The sequence below is a fragment of the Strongylocentrotus purpuratus genome, unplaced genomic scaffold (assembly GCF_000002235.5).
Source record: "Strongylocentrotus purpuratus isolate Spur 01 unplaced genomic scaffold, Spur_5.0 spur5_scaffold_4, whole genome shotgun sequence".
In the NCBI taxonomy this organism is placed as follows: Eukaryota; Metazoa; Echinodermata; class Echinoidea; order Camarodonta; family Strongylocentrotidae; genus Strongylocentrotus; species Strongylocentrotus purpuratus.
The window spans coordinates 31469572-31488697 of NW_022145610.1; the positions used below are offsets into that span (position 1 = coordinate 31469572).

The 19126-nt window shown below is 37.2% G+C and overlaps 2 protein-coding genes across 2 annotated transcripts in view; both read left to right on the plus strand.

Moving 5' to 3' along the window:
• The window catches only part of LOC587637 (anaphase-promoting complex subunit 5), a 43486-nt gene extending 40905 nt beyond the window's left edge, over positions 1-2581 (plus strand). The window contains exon 17 of the mRNA XM_030997605.1: positions 1560-2581. Coding sequence (XP_030853465.1) covers positions 1560-1688 — 129 coding nt within the window. The 3' untranslated portion in view covers positions 1689-2581. The remainder of the gene's footprint in view (positions 1-1559) is intronic.
• Positions 2582-7771: 5190 nt separating this feature from the next.
• Positions 7772-18774, plus strand: LOC574926 (glutamine synthetase). Its single transcript, XM_030997606.1, has 7 exons — positions 7772-7867; positions 10478-10653; positions 13706-13867; positions 14390-14536; positions 15700-15839; positions 16228-16415; positions 16919-18774. Exons 2-7 carry the CDS (start codon positions 10491-10493, stop codon positions 17214-17216), a joined length of 1098 nt encoding a protein of 365 aa, XP_030853466.1. The 5' UTR covers positions 7772-7867; positions 10478-10490; the 3' UTR covers positions 17217-18774.
• Positions 18775-19126: the final 352 nt, after the last annotated feature.

The following is a 19126-nucleotide window of genomic DNA, read 5'->3' on the forward strand; positions in this document are numbered from 1 at the left end:
TAGAATGAGCGATCTGAAACGCACATCGTAAACGCTCATCGTAATCGCAGTTCCACGGTGTAGTGTTTATGCTCACTTCTCTGGCTCCTCCAGGCAATTCTCCCTGTGTGGCCTTAATTGGCCTTGCAGCTGGATTCGCAATCTGCACTGTGAACGCTACGTAGACCCAATAGAGGTCAGTGCGTTGACCCCATTCAAACGCGTTTACAAATTGTAAACGCATCTTTTTGTGAGTTTACGATCGGCAATCGTGATCGCCGTTTTTCGGTGATTCTACAAACGTGAGCATGGACGCAACCGTGTTTTAAACTAAACGCGTAACAGATGCCTGATTCTGGCCAGAAAAAGTTAAGCATAAACACACCCAAAGATACAAAAGCACAGCACTGCAGCCATTGACAGAAATCAGTCATGTGTATGACAGCTATGGCCTATTGCTTTTTTAAATCTATATAGTTTGGAAAAACTGTTCTAAGAACATTCTATATAGGATTAGTCTTTTAATATGTTGGATTATTGAGATAAAATCCCTTTTATCAAGGACTTAAATTGATTTTGCATGGTCAATAATCTGTTGGCATGAGATCTATCATGAAGTGAAGGGTGGAACAATGCATTTGATTGCTGGATCTCTTTGGGATTATGTAACATTTGATGTCATTGATTTTAGGTTAAAATGTCATGCAAACTGGAGTTCTTATTGCCATCATTGCCATGATTAAAACTAGCAATTCACACATTCATGGTAATGTTTGAAATGTTGAGCCAACCCTTCACTTGGTTAGAAATAATCTCTCTAAAAAAAATGTTATCATTGTTTATTAAATCCATCAAAAACAATACTTCTAGTATTTAATTTTATTATTTTGATTACAATGTCACCATGCAATACTGTCAGCAAGGCTGTTGTCAACTTATCCAACAAATGATATGAGTTTGTTTCCACGTTTCATGCATTGGTAAATATTAGTAATTCCCTTTCAAACCATCTTGTAATTTCAATATTAGTATATATGATGATTACATTTTCTATTTTTATTTTGTTATTATTTCAAGAAGTAGTTTTGTAGGCTGTTATAAAAACCAAAATTCATTAGTTCTAAATCAAACCCCTGTGCTGTATGAGTGTTATGTAACTTTAATAACAGTTTCTTTTTCTATTTTTGTTCTTCTCCCCTCATTCTATTTTCCTCCCACACTCAGTTTTCCGCTCTTCCTACCCTTTTTCCTTCAATTTCTTGTCTCCTTTTCATTGACTATCTATTTGAGAATGCTCTGTCTCTCTTTCTACCCTTTTGTCTCATCACCTCTTATACCGTAATGCATGATTATTCTTGTGCTTGTAACTGTGATATATCATCTGTACAGAGCCAGTAACTCTGTGTTAAAGCATGGAACAATGGTAAAAGTATATGAGAGATGCATTGGTAAATACGCCTCTTACTGATATTGTCTATTACTTGTACGGTAATTGCATTGCCAGATATTGATATCGTGGAAGATGATATAAAATCCCACATTCTTTCATCTCTCAATCTGATTTTTATTTCCATCTGCAGGCTCACATCTACAATGAACTAGGCTACACGGCTGAGAGAAACAAGAGCGCCCTCCTCTTCAGAGACTTGGACCAGCAGTACTCCATCTTCCAAATACCTCCCTTCCAGATCCTCTGGCCAGTTATTTAAAGCCCCACTGGACTACTTGTAGCTCCCTCTATATAGAAAACATTGCCCAATCGGTGACCATTGGTCCCCCATGATCCTCTTTTTCTTATGTCAATTGAGAGCTGAGTTGATGAGATAGCCACCTGGCAATGACCTTCCTGGGTGGTCTAATCCCTCCTAGCCAAACTAGTACAGACAGCCTTTAACCTGAAAGGTATGAAAAACTGGTCAATGAGAATACATGGAAGTGTCAAGGATTAGTGGTTCAATCGCTTGTCTCTCAATCCAAGGGTGAGAGGTTTGAATCTCAGCACAGTACTGAGGTCCTTTGACGAGACTTTGATCCACATGTGCCACTCTCCACCCAGGTGTTAATGGGAACCTGTCAATTGCTGGGGTAATGATAATTGCAGGGCCCTCAGGAGGAGTAGCATTGAAGCTGACGAGGCTTCCCTCAAACCCTGGGTAAACACTATTTCTTAGCAGGGGGGTGCACAAATGAAACTTCAAACATTTCAAATGACAACTTGGGAGGAGCATGAACTGATGATCGTGAAGTCCCTTGCAGCCTCCGTGTAGCTGTGGGGTTCTTAGATGCACTTTGATGCAAACTGAGCTATCATATTTTGATTTATTTTCAACGAAATATAATGGCTATATACCGGTATCTCGTAAATAAATAATTTTGTAGAGATTATTAATCTGATTTTCAAAGCTGTATCAAAATTCAAACCTGTCACAGGTACGCCCCCATTGGACCGCTCTGTGCAATTTTTTTTGGTCAGCAAAGAGTTTTGAAATGACATTTTATGGAGTTAAATGTAACATTTACTACAGATGAAACACTCCAGGCAGGTTCAAAGCTAATTTCTCTTGATTTGTAGTTCATTTACATGAGTTACCATCATCTTGTTAGTCCTAAGTTCACAAAGGAGGCTTTAATTGTAAGAGGTCCATGGTGTAAGCCCATGGATTAACCCCCCATACAATTAGCATGGGTATATGTCTTTATGTCCAAGGGATGCAGGATGTGGGCAATCCAGTTCACAATAGAGGCTCACAGAACATAAACCCATGGTTTAATATGCTATGGTGTTGTTTAAAATCCCCTCTGTGAATTGAGCATCTGGGCCTGTTTGACAGGTTGTTCGCATTGTGTGAATAAATGCATCTAATACCCCATTCACAGTGGTTTTGAAATTTGTAGCGGCGTTGTAGCGGAGCGGCGACACCGCCATAACACCGCTACAAATGCATTCACAGTAGAAAAGTTATCCCGCTGCAGCAGCGGGATAAATATCATGTACCCATTCACGCTGCAGCGGGTGATTTTTATTACCTCCGTAACAAACACGTGTATGCATGGCTCATGACCCGCGAGTGACCCCGATATGACAGGAAATACTTCAGCGCGGGGTTTTCGAAGAGGTCAGTGATAGGTAAGTAAACAAATCACACGTGTTTGTCGCGGTGTTATAGCGGAGAGCCTTCACACTGAGTAAACACCGCGACAGCAGCGGGACTGTCCCGCTGCTGTAGCTAGGCGAACCTAGCGATAGTTTGTCGCGGCGTTATCGCGAGGCGGTGTTATCCCGCGATAGTTTATAACGGGTCCGAGCCTTCACACTGAAGACAACACCGCGACAGCAGCGGGACAGTCCTGCTGCTGTCGCGGTGTTTGAGGCCACTGTGAATGGGGTATCAGAGACATCAACCTGTTTGATGTTACAAAACTCTCATAAAATGTTGACATGATATTTTCTTTATAATTTAGTTCTCTTGAAATTTAAAATAGTTCTGTGGAATTTTGGACTTGTCTTTGATAAATTAATTATTTACAGTGAAACAGGCATTGATTTGGAAATTACATTCTTCCATTTTTTCAAAATATTTAACTTTTGTCTATATATCAATAGAATATATTAAGAAAAGAGTCAAGTGGTACAGAACTCGTCCTAATTATGGGGCTTGTGTTTGATATGTGTGTGTATGATATTTAAATCAATGCAGGCATTGATTCAGAAATATGTACATTCTTTATTAACAGTAACATAAACTCTTTTTGATTACTATAAAATATAAGAGAAGTTCAGTGGTACCAAAAGGTGAATGTGGGCTTGTTTTTGAAAGCATTGTAGGAAGTAATGTGTGCAGTTATTTATTCTTCACAGTGAATTCAGCTTCACTGTATGAGCCTGCTCAGATTATAATGATCTGGTGATTACAAATCTTACTGGCATTTCACAGACATAAAATACACACAGAAACCATTTGAGGAATTTAATCAACAATAGTTTCATAATTACTTAGAAATGCATACCAGTAGCTTATTCACAGAGCATGATATTGTTGAATAGAAGCTGCATGCTTCATATAGTCTAGCATACCAATATATAAAAGAGATTTATGAGAAGAATTTTTTTTTGTTATTAGTTGTTAGTATAGACTTCAAGCACAGACCCAATTTGTGTCACTTCAGCTGTTTCATTTCTTGTTGCATTTGAGCAAGTTTAGGCTTAAGTCAGCTGAGAAAAGTTACACCATGTACCAAGTACACCATCGGTTAAAGATGAAGTTGAGTTCTGGGGGGTGTTTCACAAAGATTCGAAGTCGAACTTAACTCTAAGTTGGACTTAAATATTATGGAGAGCCATTCGTAGCCTTATTTTGAAATATATTCAAAAGCAAAATTTCATGTATTTTAGACTTTTCATAAATTCCACATCAAGAACATGAAATCTCCCATGATAATAGAAAAATGAATGATTTTAGTCAAAATTTTATGCATTTAAAAATAACTTTTACAAAACATTTTTAAAGATGCTAATGGCTTTCCATAATTGTTAAGTCCAACTTAGAGATAAGTTCAACTTAGGATCTTTGTGAAACACCCCCCTGGTCATGCGATTGCATTGTGAAAGAAACGGTGTGGAATCGACCAGAAAAGGTTGATCATCTAGCATATAAGAATTTGTGTGTATTGCAAGGTTATGGAATCATCAAAATGATAAGAAATTTGGCCAAGTCTTGGTAAAGTTACAAACGCTGTACACAGAAAGATGTATATGGGACTACACAAACACGTGGCGTAAAAATCCTACCCTGGTTTTTTACGATGTTACATGACATATTTAGTATATAAAGTCATTTGAAGAGCCATGCTTTTCAGGGAACACTTGCATAATAAGAATGATAACGCTCACAAATTATTTTTCACCTCTTCCCAGAACTCAACCTTCTCTTTAAAAAGTGTAGTAAAGTGTAGTCTACTGTATACAAACACTCAGACCTTGCAATGTTATGGACAAAGGGTCTGTGACTAGAGACTACTACTATCACCAGATGGCAGTAGATTTTTTGGAAAGAAGCCAAGATGATGAGATGAGAAGTGTGCAGTGTGATTCATGGATGAAATATAACCACACCTGAAACGAATAGAGCCACACCCTTGACAGTTTTTGTGCAGTTTACCAAATTTTAGTGGAATCTATTCCAAAAACAATTTTTAAAAGTCCTCTAAAAAAAAATTTAATCACCACTCAAAATAATGTGATACCTGCAATGTCCCCCAAAAGAAGTGTACTTTGTAGGCTGCCTGCAAGAAAGTGGTTGCTGCCATCGACTATAAAGAGGTCTTGTGGCCTTCTTGCATTTAGCAATTTCCATCCCTGTACATTGAGAGAGTCCAGTTATACCTGATGGAATAGTTAATATTATACAACACGTGGATCCTTGTCATTTGATTGGAGGATTTTTGGTCACATGATATTCAATAGATGTTATATTGCATGGGCGTGCATTTTTGGTTGTATGCAGAGTGCATTTTTCCAGTTGTTATATGCATACTGCGTACCTCTCTGCCATTGGCGTATCCCTGTGTGTATCTGACGCGAAGGCAATCAGAATGTATGTAATCGAGAAGGCTTGACTCCAACTTTAATATAAGGAGTAAAGCATAATTTGTTGATTAACGTTCTATTAGATCTTCTTTGATGTTGTATAAAACAAATAATGAATGTTTTTCATTCGTTCAATAGTGCAGATATTTTCATTCGTTGAAAGATTAACGTTAATTCTAGTCAACTCGGCTGACGCCTCGTTGAATAGAATGTTAATCTTTCAACTCATGAAAATATACGCACTATTGAACTCATAACCATTCATTCTTTGTATACCAGTACTATATTGTCCCTCAGCCCACTCCAACTAACTTGTGACATTGGCATGACGCAAGCTTTTTTTCTGGGAAAGTTTATTCTTTTCACTGTTGTGTCTAATGTAACTTGTAAACATTACAAATATCCTCTTTGAAGGAACTCCTAGTCTTAAAGGCAAGAATCTAAATTTGTATGCGGATGAGGATATTAACACATGACCAATTCCCATAGTATTCACTCTTGTGTATTCTCTTTGGAGCAAGAAGGGCACTCTTTCATTGCTATTGTACAATTTGTTACACACTTTGCCATTCTGTTTATCTTATTTTCCCGCTTTCATACAAATTAAATCATGAAGGTTGGAGTGCCCTTTAAATCAATGATTGTGTAACTTTGTGGTCATGAATATTTTAATTTCACGTTGTAAGAGCTACAGAATACAGATTTTTTTTAAAAGGCTGTTCAATTCCAGTTGGTTATGGATTGTGCTATTCCATTCGTAGGACAATTAGCAACTAATATATTAATGAATGGATATGGAAGAGGAAGTACATGTTTATGTTTACAGGAAACTGTCTGTTACTATATGGTGCACATTTTTGATGTATTCTTTGAGAATATTGAAATGCTTTGAAGAAAAATAATATTTTTTTTACAGAATAAAAAAAAAGGTTACTAGAAGTCATTTTCTTATTCTATCTACTTCTTTCTCTCCTTTTAAATAAGGGATTGGACTACGGAGGAATGGTGTAAAAGGGAAAGGGACAGAGACGGAGAGAGAGCGAGGGGGAGAGAGGGGAGTGTGTGTGAGAGAGAGAGAGAGAGAGGGAGAGAGAGAGAGAGAGAGAGAAGGGAGGGTACATGGGGAGCAAAATAGATAGATTTGAACTTGAACTTTTAGAGAGGGTTGAAGGAGAAAATGATAAGGAAGGCGAAGGTGGTGAGAGAAAATGGAGAGAATTAAAAGACAGATCAAAAGAATATAGGGAGATGAAGTAAATGAGAGGGAGGAGTGAGATGGGAAAAAGAGTGATACAAAGGTCAGAAAGAGAGAGAGAGAAAGAGAGAGGTGGGGGGGGGGGGGCGGCGGTGTTATTCTTTGAAATGTCAACAAAACAAGGAAATAACACAATGGTCTCAAAGGGATTCAACTACATTTGCAAACACGCTTATAATAATAAATAATAATGACGATTCGGAGAGTACAAGGGCACACTTTATAGTGAATCAAGTGGAAAATAAAGAAAATATGAAGACCTTCGAGTAGAAATGTCTAAAAAGGACGGCCCATTTCCTTGGGCGACACTAGTGATGGCCGGGTGGGGGGGGGGGGGGGGGGGGGGGTGTCCAGACTTCTCATAGTCATAGCCTCCAGATCTACCAAAAAATAATGTTACAACAGCACTAATTGCCATGAATATTTATCTTAATATTGTCCAATATAAGTTTGGGAAGATTTGGGAAATTATACTGCTTAAACTTCTTCAAATTGCTGTCCAGATACACAACCTTGACTTGACTGACACATATAGGTCCATGCTTATAAGTTATACTAACTATCACTTCTCCTACTGTTGACAGCCTATCCCGAAGTTCACACTATTTGATGCATAACATTCACTTTTCTTCGTTTCATGCGAAACGAATGCGATTGCCACAATTTAATCCAATGGTTGTGAATATTTTTTCTAACTAATTCGGTTTGGCTTTGCAGACTATTCGTTTTGTTTCCAAACAATCGGAGAGGACATACCCACGTGCTCTGAAGGGCGTGCATACATAACACGCGTGATTGTTTCATGTCATTGACATCATGCTTTCCTATGAACCAATGAGCGTCTGTACACAGTACATTGTCAGTACCATGCCCAATGAAAGGACGGGTATTCGTCACCGCGCTTGTGACGTCACTTACGTGGGCGGCTTCCTTCAAGTTTTATCGAACATTTCTCGCAAACCAGCAGCATTTATCGTTGATTTGCTCAACTGTGAAGCACCACTACTGTATGTTGTCCCGATTTGTATTTATTTAATACACTTCAGGTGAGTTACATTTCATGAATCGGCTTGCCGTTCTTTGAAACATGTTTTATTTCTTGAATTTTTCATATTTTAATGTCAATTTAGCGTAAGCTCCGTGAGAATTCAAGCCGCTAAGGTTGCGGATGTACCGTACAGGATCTAGACCTAGGCTACACTAGTAATACAAGAAAAAGCGCGCGCCTGCCTCACTTTGAATGAATTTCATGTTTCACGAGTTATCATTGCGAATCTGCAACAGAACTGCCAATATTGGGCTTAACTTTAGTTTGTTGCAATGTTTAATGTGAACAAATTTACTAAATTTCATAGATCATTTTTCAGCTGGAATCCCCCAACACCTTTGTTGACATGCATCAAACTAGTAAGAATTGAATTGCAAGTGAGCGCGGGTATTTTCATACATGCGTGCATGGCATGCCTGCGTGCTTTGCATTAACATAAAATTGATCGGAAACGGATAAAGCTAAATTCTTGATAATTTTCCGACATTTTTCAAATACATGTTGCAGTGGGTATAGGAATTGATCTGCTCGTTGCCGCATTTTGTTGAACTTTTCATCTTTAGGTGTATTTATTCAGGCATATCGGGTCATATCGTGCGATCCATGCCAGCCTTCATCCAATTTTTGTACCGCGCGCGCCGTGTTTGTCTCGCCCGATCTCCGGGCCCCGAGGCATTTCTGTCTCGCTAGAGCTTCGAAACCGGCATCGTGCATGATAGTAAGAGGTGATGCAATCCTGTACAGTCATGTTTATGGGGGCAGTCCTCGCGCTCATGTCGGACGTGGCGCGCAGTACATGTGTGTGTTTTGTGTCTATTGGTCTATTGTTGTGTGTGGTGGGAGAGCTAGAGTAGTAGTAGTAGTCTAGTACTAGAGATGTTGAGTGAGGTGAGGCCTGAGGGTGTAGGGCAGGCCTTCTCAACTGGCGGCGCGCGCGCCACTTGTGGCGCTTGCGGTCAGTCGGAGTGGCGCGGGGCTGTTCCAAACATTAATACAAAATAAATACAAATTAAATATTGAAAATTAAAGAAAAAAAAAATTTAAAAATACATTTTAAAATTAAAAAAACTCAGCAAAATCAAAAAGTCGTAGTCGAAGTTGAGCCCAAAATGTAAGTCTAGGGTCTAAGTCATTTTGTTTGTTTGATTTTCACTTGATTTTGACATTTTCTGTGTTTATTGCACCAAAATAACTACATATAAATTAGCTTCCAGTGTAGATTTTAGCCCGGAATTGTACTAATTATTTCAAATCAATATGAAAATATGATTGATGTTTTATGGAACAAAAAGGTGTTAAAAATGCCACATCTGGGCCTTAAATAAGCCCTAAAATCCACTAGCTTCCGGGGGCTTCGCCCCATGAACCCCACCCAGTATCGGCTCGGTCGCTACGCTCCCTCGCAACACAGTCACCAAACAAGCAGGTTGGCACTTCAACCTCAATACATTTTGGTTTTGGCACTTCTAATAAACTAGTTGAGAAGGCCTGGTGTAGGGGATCCGGATGAAGCGACCTTCAGGTTCAGATCGAGCGTTTCACATGTTGATGAGTGGTGCATGCCCAATATAATAAATGTGGCTCATTGACTTTGTGCTTGATTTGTGAATGTGGCGCATGCACTTCCTATTCTGCAATTAAGCCTTTAATTGTGCAGACTGTGGTAGATTCATGTCTCATGAGAAGAAGGGAATAATAAGTCATTACTAATTTGACTTTAAATTTATTGTGGATGTTGAAGGTGTATATGAAATATGAGTCTGTAGTCTTGACCCCAATGAATGTAGAGATCAGCAAGATTTGCATTAAAAATAAACAAATCTAAATAAATTATTTTAAACTGTTCCAAGTTTTTACTACCTGTCTCAGACAGACTAACAAAAACAAAGAAAGTTACATGATGTTTTTACTTCCAAGTTTTACAGTTTTACAGAAACTGCACGACCCAAAAATAGATTTTGAAAACCTACAATCTACATCGATAAGTACAGTAGCTATTTATTGATCATCAATTTCCTGACTTAAAAAACTCACAATTGAATGACTGATGTGAATGAAGATTGATTGAATAGGTATTGATGGTGCTCAGCCTTTGGGTGGGGGTATACTGGGGAATTTCAATTCTTCCAGTAAAATTTGCAAGTCATAATAGACTAGGCCTGTGGTGTACCATCCTGCGTGTGAGTCACAATCGAGATGGTGTTGTGCGGTAGGGTCCAGGGGATTTCCCTCTGAATCATGCATTGCCTTTCTCTTCATGCCGGACCATGTTATAAGGTAGAAATAAAACAGAATTGAACCAGTATTAAGAGAGCTCACAAGACTTATCTTTTTTCTGCCCATAGAATCATAGATATTTGCCTATCGATATGAATCAAACAATGTTTGCCTGTTTTATTCATATTTTTAATGTCGGTAGATCTATATAATAAAATATTTCCTTAACAACTGGTGAAAATTCCATTGCTTTCATGTACATGCATGTTGTTAGAAAATGTTCCTTCATGAAAGGAGTTAATATCATTTTTGATGTGTTGATCATGAAGTGTGTCCCTGACTTTTGAAATACATTCCATTAAATAATTTTCTGTTTTTATTGAATCAACAGGAAATAATTCAAAATGGCTGAATATTCGGCACGTACGGATAAGACCGTGTCAGACAGATATATGACCCTTGACACGGATGGCCATTGTCAGGTCATGTACATCTGGGTTGATGGCTCGGGAGAGAACCTAAGAGCCAAAACGAAAACGATGGATACGGTACCTGAAAAACCTGAAGGTAAGTTTACAAAGCCCCAATGTTGTAAAGAGTAAACATTCAAACCGATTGCAACTTGAAAACGGTCACAATTGATTTCACTATGATTTTGCAATAGTTCCAGATCAATGCCAACTCTATAAGGCAGTTTGATTGGAACACTTTTTAAAGATAAAGTTGAGTTCTGGTAAAAAAAAGAAAATGAATTCCCACAGAATCGAACAAAACTTACACTGAATGTTCAAGATTACAAATAAATGTCATTTGCCAAACAATTTTGGTAGAAAATGTATACTGGCTGAGTAATGATCATAGAAAGATGAGGAAATCAAGGTAGGTAACCCACACACCATTTGTGTAGTCCCATATACATCTTTCTGTGTATAGTGCTTGTAACTTTACCAAGACTGGGCCACAATTCTTATCATTTTTATGATTTCAGAACCTTGCAGATGTACTTACATGTATATATGCTAGATGATCAACCTTCTTTGATCGATTCCACACCGTTTCCTTTACAATGCAATCGCATGACCAGTACTCAACTATATCTTAAAGTTTTGATAAAGTTTAACATGAAAACAGTTAAGAGAAGGCTTCAGATTTTTAAAAGAATTCTTTATTTACTTATTACATTTGCTCAACTAGATAGACTCGGAGTAAAGATATAGTTGTCTAAAAAGTTTGCATAACATTTTGTTGACCTTTTATTCACATGATAAAAGCACAAATGTTGATCAGTTTTGAAGTACCCTTTGTCTCGGAAACAAGATATGGAGATGAGTGGAGTCCTTGATTGCGATAACCTACTTAAAATCATGTGTCGAGCAAACACTAATTAGCGATGTCAAGTAAAGGCCTTGGTATCAGAAAAAACATAACCTGGTAATATATCTGTTTAAGGTTGCACTGAAAAACAAGATACACGGCCCTAGGAAACCATCAAAATATTCACCTTTAGAAAGTTTGCTTCTCTGTTGCTGCTTAATTGCCAAATGCAGAAAGAGATTTCATGGATAAAAATGGAGGCTGATTTTATACACGCTTTTAATATACAGAGTGACAGTCTGATGTACCCAAACATGAATTATAATTAATTTTAATTTTTTTTTTTGGGGGGGGGGTGTGTTCATCCAATTTTTTTTCTTTTTTGATGGAAAATATTACAAGTATGCAGGCTTCATGAATATTACATGACCAAACAACACTTGTCAAACAAAAGGTAGTTCAATCAAATATTATTTTAAAATATCGTCAATCTATCGGAAAAACTAACAAGGAAGTGAAACACTTAATTGCTGGTGACGGATATTCCAGTATTTAATGTATTGCTTTTTATTGGAGCTTTTTTTTTCCTTTGGGCATTTACCCTGATATTTTTAAGCTGCATGTCATGTGTTTAACTTGTGTCATTACAGTTCGTGTTTGCAACTCTCCTTGTCCCTGTCAATGTTTGATTACCATTGAGGATACAGGGTTCATCTTTTGCTAATGAGGATAATTGACGTATATAAGAGTTTTATAAACGGCCGATAGTTTGCTATTGACAGCTCGATTGTCTTGTTTGATTAATGGTTCTAAATGTGATAACCTTTGAGATAAGGAAGGACTTAGAAAATCCATTGTCTTTAGTTTTTTATGTAAAGGGTATTCTTTGATTGTGGTACATGTAACTGCACTTTAAACTTCAAAATCTTTGTAATTTTTCAAAAATTAAACGTTAGGGCAATTGTTTTCAGCAAAACCCACACAAAAAGGAGAAGACAAAATTTACAGTTATGTCTAGGGCAGTTTGTCCCGCCAACTCATTAAAAGGCACCCGGAAGTTTTTAAAAATGAGCTACTGTTTTAGATTTCTGTCATGAATAAAATGGAATGAAATTTCGTAATAATAATTGACTTACTGTAGCCCCTTCAAATACAGATTGTGATTATTAAACCCCACATGTTTACACTTGAAGTGTTCTTGTTAATAGAAGGTTAGAATAGATTACTCTTTATATGTTGAATTGTAAGGCTGTAGTAAGGAGATCAAGGTAACTTAACAATCAAACACTGCCCTTGGTAAAAACATGTCTTTACAGTACACTAAGGGGACTGATTCCTTTACACAATGTTTATTCACACGTTGCAACCGAGTTTGACGCAAATTCAGTCATGCAGATAAATCGTTCATTATTTGTAACCATAGCAACCGAACAGGGTGTCACCTGGATTCAATATTGGTATTCCTTGCTCTACCCTAGTTTGTTTATTTAGTGCCAGATGGAAATATTGAATCTGCCATTTGTGTATTTTGGCTCTGAATAACATGTAAACCAAAGAAATGGTGATTGCAAAGCACCATCTGGATGTGCTTGTCTGTTTGCTTGCAATCATGCACATACTTGAAGAGTTGACAATTACTGATTTGTTGAGGGATGGTGGTAATACATCATTACTTATGACAAATATTTTCATATATAAATAATTCCCACACCTTCTCATAAAATAATGCACAAGTTAACCTATTTTATTTCAAAGCGGTATTGATGATTTTGTTGTGCCATGAGAAATCTTGATGCCACGAACAGTTTATGAAAAGGGAATGTATTGTTGATATATTACTGTACATATAAATACTAGTATAGTAGTGCTTACTCAACAGAATAATATGCAATACAAACCTCTAGCTTACAAAATTCATGATTTGTTTAAGTTTATTAAAAAAATATCATGCTGCTGCAAAATAATTGAATTACAATTTATGTTACAGTGACACTGAAGTTTTGCCATTAATACAATTTATTTTTCGTGGAAATGGTGGTCATGTACAATTTATGAAACCTTCTCCTTTACAGCCTGGTTTATGGCTTCATTTGCTCTAGCAATCCCTCATTTTATTAACTACATTCAGATTCAATTCAAGATAATTTATTGTCCAAAGAAATTCGTCCTCCACTGGCGAGTGACATAAATACAAGCAACATAAACCATATATTTGAGGATACAAAGAAAATACAACAATTATAATAACAATAATAGCAATAAAAAACTATTCTATGCTTCTTTTTTCTTGCTTTTCCCTCTTTAGACTGCCCTATATGGAACTTTGATGGATCGAGTACAGACCAGTCGGAAGGGTCCAACAGCGATATGTTCCTCAAACCTGCCGCTCTCTTCAGGGATCCATTCAGACGAGGAGATAACAAGCTCCTAATATGTGACGTCTACAAGTACGACTGGAGACCCGCTGGTGAGAATGACTCTTCTGATTGATTGATTGATAATTTATACTGTCATTTTCATTTAATGAAATATAATCCAATTTGAGCTCTGATTCGCCTCTTCTCCCCCCCCCCCCCCCCTTTTTTTTTTCTTTTCCTAATCAAATTCTGGTCATATTTTTATTATTTACAAGAAAAACATTTTGAAATTTGCCAATGTTCTCATGAAAAATTTAGAACAAAGTATGAAATGCCCGATCCCTGTTCAATGTTGAAAAGTTATCAGTTTCAAGGTTTATTGTTTAAAATAATTTGTTCTTTTTAATATGTTATCAATTTAATTACTGATTCTACATGTACTTAGCTGTGTGCCAGGAAGCTGAATATTGAGCCATTAAAATCCCCAAAATTTAGAAAAACATGATGAAAAAAGATGTGAAATTAAATTTTGATCGCCAACTAAACTAAACGCCAAATAAACTAAATCCCAAACAAATAGCAAAAATGAGGTGAAGTGCTAACATGCTAGTCCTTTTCTTTCCCTTTTGCAGAAACTAACTACAGGAAGACATGTAACGACGTCATGGACAGAGCTAAAGACACGCTACCCTGGTTTGGAATAGAACAGGAATATACCCTCCTAGGCAGTGACAAATGGCCCTTTGGCTGGCCCAAGGGCGGCTTCCCAGGACCACAAGGTAAGAGGAGCACTGAAAAATAAAGTCAAACCTGCTGTAGTGACCACCTGTCTACAAAGACCACATTTGTTTCCCTTGAATATGGTTTCTTTTGAAACATGTACTGAAGGAACCTGTCTACAAAGACCACTTTTTGTGGTTCCCTTGGCAGTCGCTATAGACAGGTTTGACTGTATATGTGAAGAGATATGAGGATTGGATTTCAATTCTGTAAAAGCAAGGCAATTTTTAACAAAATATGAGCTTATTGACAGTAAAAAAAATATATTTTCACAAAAACATCCTTGTGTGAAATTCACTTCCTGATGGTGCCTGATAATCCAATTGAAAAATAATCAATTGATGTCACACAAAATAGCAGAAATATTTGCTTTATACTTCATGGGTAGAGGCCAATAGTCAAACACACAAACTTTATATGCTTGGGTGAATTGTATTGTTATCTGCTTAAAGAGTCAAGGGGTACCCACTAGGCCTGTCCTCATCAGCTCGAGTTTGCCAAATAACCTGCCATTTCAATTATCCCGATCGCGTCTTCGTCAGCGGGATATTTGGTCAAGAAAATATCCAGAGAAATCTTGGTCTTGTTTCCAAAATATCCTGTTATTTGGGAAAGAGCGGGCTAATTTGCGCCCGCCCGTCTGAGCTAGTTTCTGATGAGTGCACCGGTCTGGTGAAGATGCAATTTTGAGCAATATCCCGAGTCTGAATATAGCGAGTTATTTGGCAAACTTGAGCTGATGGAGACAGGCCTATTGTGTTTTGTCCTTACAAAAAGGGGAAGTGGTGTGGTTCATGGGATTGGGATTTTCGGTAATCAGTACACACCCTCGTCCTTTAGTTGTATAAAATATTGTTAGCCTTGCCCCTTTTTCATGGTCAACAAAGTGTCAAAATTTTGGTTGGTTTATTTGTTATAAATTCTGTAAGATATTTTTCAAACTGCTTAGATAATATTTTCTCACTAGACCTATCAAAATCAAGTTTCAATATTCCTCCGATTGTTGAGAGCAATATTGTAATATTGAAATTCACAAAAGTGTCTTGCTTTGAAAATGGGGGAGTCATTCAAAAGCTTTCAGTTGTACGATTCTCACTCTGCTTCCAGCGGTGAGTGACACAGTGACTTTATGAATTTCCCTTTGCTGTTTTCATTTTGACAGGTCCATACTACTGTGGTGTGGGGGCTAACAACGTTTATGGTCGTGACATCGTAGAATCTCACTATCGTGCATGCCTGTATGCTGGAGTCATGATCGCAGGCTCAAACGCTGAAGTTATGCCAGCACAGTGGGAATACCAGGTACATTTGAGAATCTCTTTAAAAAAATATTATCTTCAGCTTACTTTTCATAGTTTGCAAATTTCATGAAGATTGATTTTTGCACATTCGATAAAAATCAATTGATTAGAGGAATATTTTTAAAAAATTTAAATTTAAAAGAAATTTAAAAAAAACAAGAAGAACAAACAGAAAATTGACTAGCTAAAATATTTTAGGTCAAAAGCCTAACAATCATCTGCACAAAATGCCATTAAAAAATTTGGAGAACTGCTCATTTACTTAACATGTGTGAAAGAAGACGTCGACATGCATCAATTTATGTAGTACTAAGCATTACTGCATGTCTCGTCGATCAGAAAAAAAAAATTTTTTTAAATAATTGTTTTTAATTCCTCCTCCCCTCCAGGTTGGACCTTGTTTAGGTATCGTGATGGGTGATCATCTATGGATGTCCCGATTCATCCTCCATCGAGTCTGTGAGGACTTTGGTGTCATCGCGACCCTTGACCCTAAACCCATGGAGGGAAATTGGAACGGAGCTGGTGCTCACTGTAACTTCAGCACCATTGCCATGCGTGAGCCAGGCGGCATCAAGTAAGAATTCATTTTTTGTTAAATATTTTTAGAATCTAGTTGATAAGATTTACTGAAGCCGCAGAACTAAAAAAAATGATGCATCTAAGAATAATCTGATTAGCATGGATGTTTTGGTTCCATACAAAGAATAGTGATGAAATATAGATTTTATTTGGTAATGATCTTAATTTCAAACTTTCATTCCTCATTTAGAAGAAATGGTGGACCTGAAACATGTTTTAGAATCTGTATATTTCTGTTTAACCCTATTTTAACTGGGCTAAACACTACAGGCAGACAACAGCTAGCCATGAATAACCAGAGAAGGAACACTGGAAGATCAAAGACTTTCTCTGCATTTCCTAAGGTCACAATGCCAATTATATTAGACAGTTAAATGCTGGTGCTCAAGAAGTAAAACTTGAGATAAAAGTCTTTAGATCAACAAGTCAGACAAAATATTGTTCAGTATCCCTGGTGCAAGTTTTATTTATATTTTATTTCTATTTTCCTCTCTGCAGACATATGAAGGAGGCCATTGAGAAGCTAGCCAAGCGACACAAGGAGCACATCCGCGCCTACGACCCCAAGAACGGAGAGGACAACGCCCGCAGGTTGACCGGCAGGCATGAAACCTCCAGTATCGATGACTTCTCATCCGGCGTGGCCAACCGCGGCGCCAGCATTAGGATACCCCGCCAGTGCGGCATCGACGGAATGGGCTACATGGAGGACCGAAGACCATCGTCTAATTGCGATCCTTACCGTGTTACCGAGGCTATCATTAGGACAACCGTGCTGGATGATTGGGAATCTTAAATCATCATTAGAGCTTTCTGTTTGTGTCGTTCCACTAAGCTCATGACAGTTTGTAAACCGTGGATGCATTTCTCCTTCCCCAAACCATTGTAGACAAATTTCGCAACACAAAAGTGGAGGCTTATTATATTTGGGATAAGGATGGTAAATGTCACATTGATATTATACCCGTTTCAAGAAAAGATAAGTTTTTGAGCCTGGGGGTGGGGGGGGGGGGGGGTGTTATGAGCCCAACTTGACCAAACTGCCATGATCATCATTCTGAAGGCCCTTTGCTAGGGGATGGAACATATCTTGAGAAAGGGGATTAATTCCTTTCAACAGAACACACTTTTTCATACTGCATCCACTTGTGTCGAGGAAGGGCATTTGTATCTCTGACCATCTTCTTAGAAAAAGAGGGAAACATATCTGCTGCTATGCAGTAGACAAGATTCAAATGGGCTTCTACAATATTTGAAGCATTTTGTATATCTTGACACGATAGGTGGTGTCGGTGTATTTAATTTGTGGCCGATATTGCTACTCTTTTTAACTCTTTGGAATGGATGTGAAATTTCAGATTTTGAGAATTGAATTATAATGTTTTATAGTCTTCCTACTTCAGCTGAGAAGACAACATATTGAAGGTTGTATTGCAAATGAAAAAAGTTTCCTTAATTTGCCAGTGAGATAACGAGGAGCATGAAATGAATGAGCGTCGATACAATCGTAACCTACTAGAAATGAGAATTTTACTGTTTTTATATTTGTTAAATACATCGGACCGCATTGGATTCTGATATCTAAAATCATCCAAATGAAAATAGACGGATTTTAATGTTTTTTAGACGGCGAGTCTTCTTACTTTGCATGTAACGTGATGTCTTGTTCACTTATTCTTCTGCATTGTGTGTGCTGATTATGTGGCAAGTTAAAGTGTCAAATTAATTTGCCTTCCGTTTCACACATACACAGTTCATAAGTAGCAAAGAATTTGATTGTGATTCTAAGCAAATACCCCAACAGTCTGATGATATGCTTCTTAAATATACGTACATCTGTTTTGAAATATAGTATTACCATTTTGATTATCTAAAATATCTTTGTAATGTATTGTTAAAAATTATTGTCTATATATTTTTCTATCTGTACAGAGCAAGTCTCCCGTGCTTCGTTCAAAAGTATATAATGAAAACCATTCTCTTTTGTACAATCTCATAGCATTATTTTATTAGATTGTGCTTTTCGGGATTTTTATTTTAAAAGCCATTGCGATATGTGTATATTTGTTAAATATTGGGTTATTTTCCTGGTATCTTTTTTTTTTTTTAAAGGAGGCACTAGTTGTGTATTAAAGATCCGATGAATCATGTTTAGTTTGCCCTTTTCAAACTTGTATTTCTATTGCTAATGTAGGGGTCACTTTTTAAGTTCAGCAAACAGGCATTTTTCCTTTTTTCATTAGATTTTTGTTCTTCTTCAATGAAAACAATTTCCAGTTACTTATTTAAATGTGTTGCACAAATGTTCCGTGTATGTTATTTCAATAAAGTTATCCTTATATATATGTACTAGAGATATTGTTTTTTTTGTTTGCTTTCTTTACTGGCTTGTACAAAGGCAATAATATATATATATATTATATATTTGTAAAAATGCAAAAGAAAAAGAAAATCAAACAGAAATGAATAAATCAAATCAATCAATCAATCGACAATAAAAGAATAACAGGTATTACGGTAAAGTACAAAGCACGAAGCAAGGTTTAGTGAATTCGCAGACAACAAAAATGGGATGGGGGAGGGCTGTAAGGATTTTTCATATAAAGGAAGAAGGAAGGGAGGGGTGTAATAATGAGTTGAGAGATGGAGGAGGGAGGGTGTAATGAGTTGAGAGAAAGGGGAGAGGGGGTAATAATCACCATCATT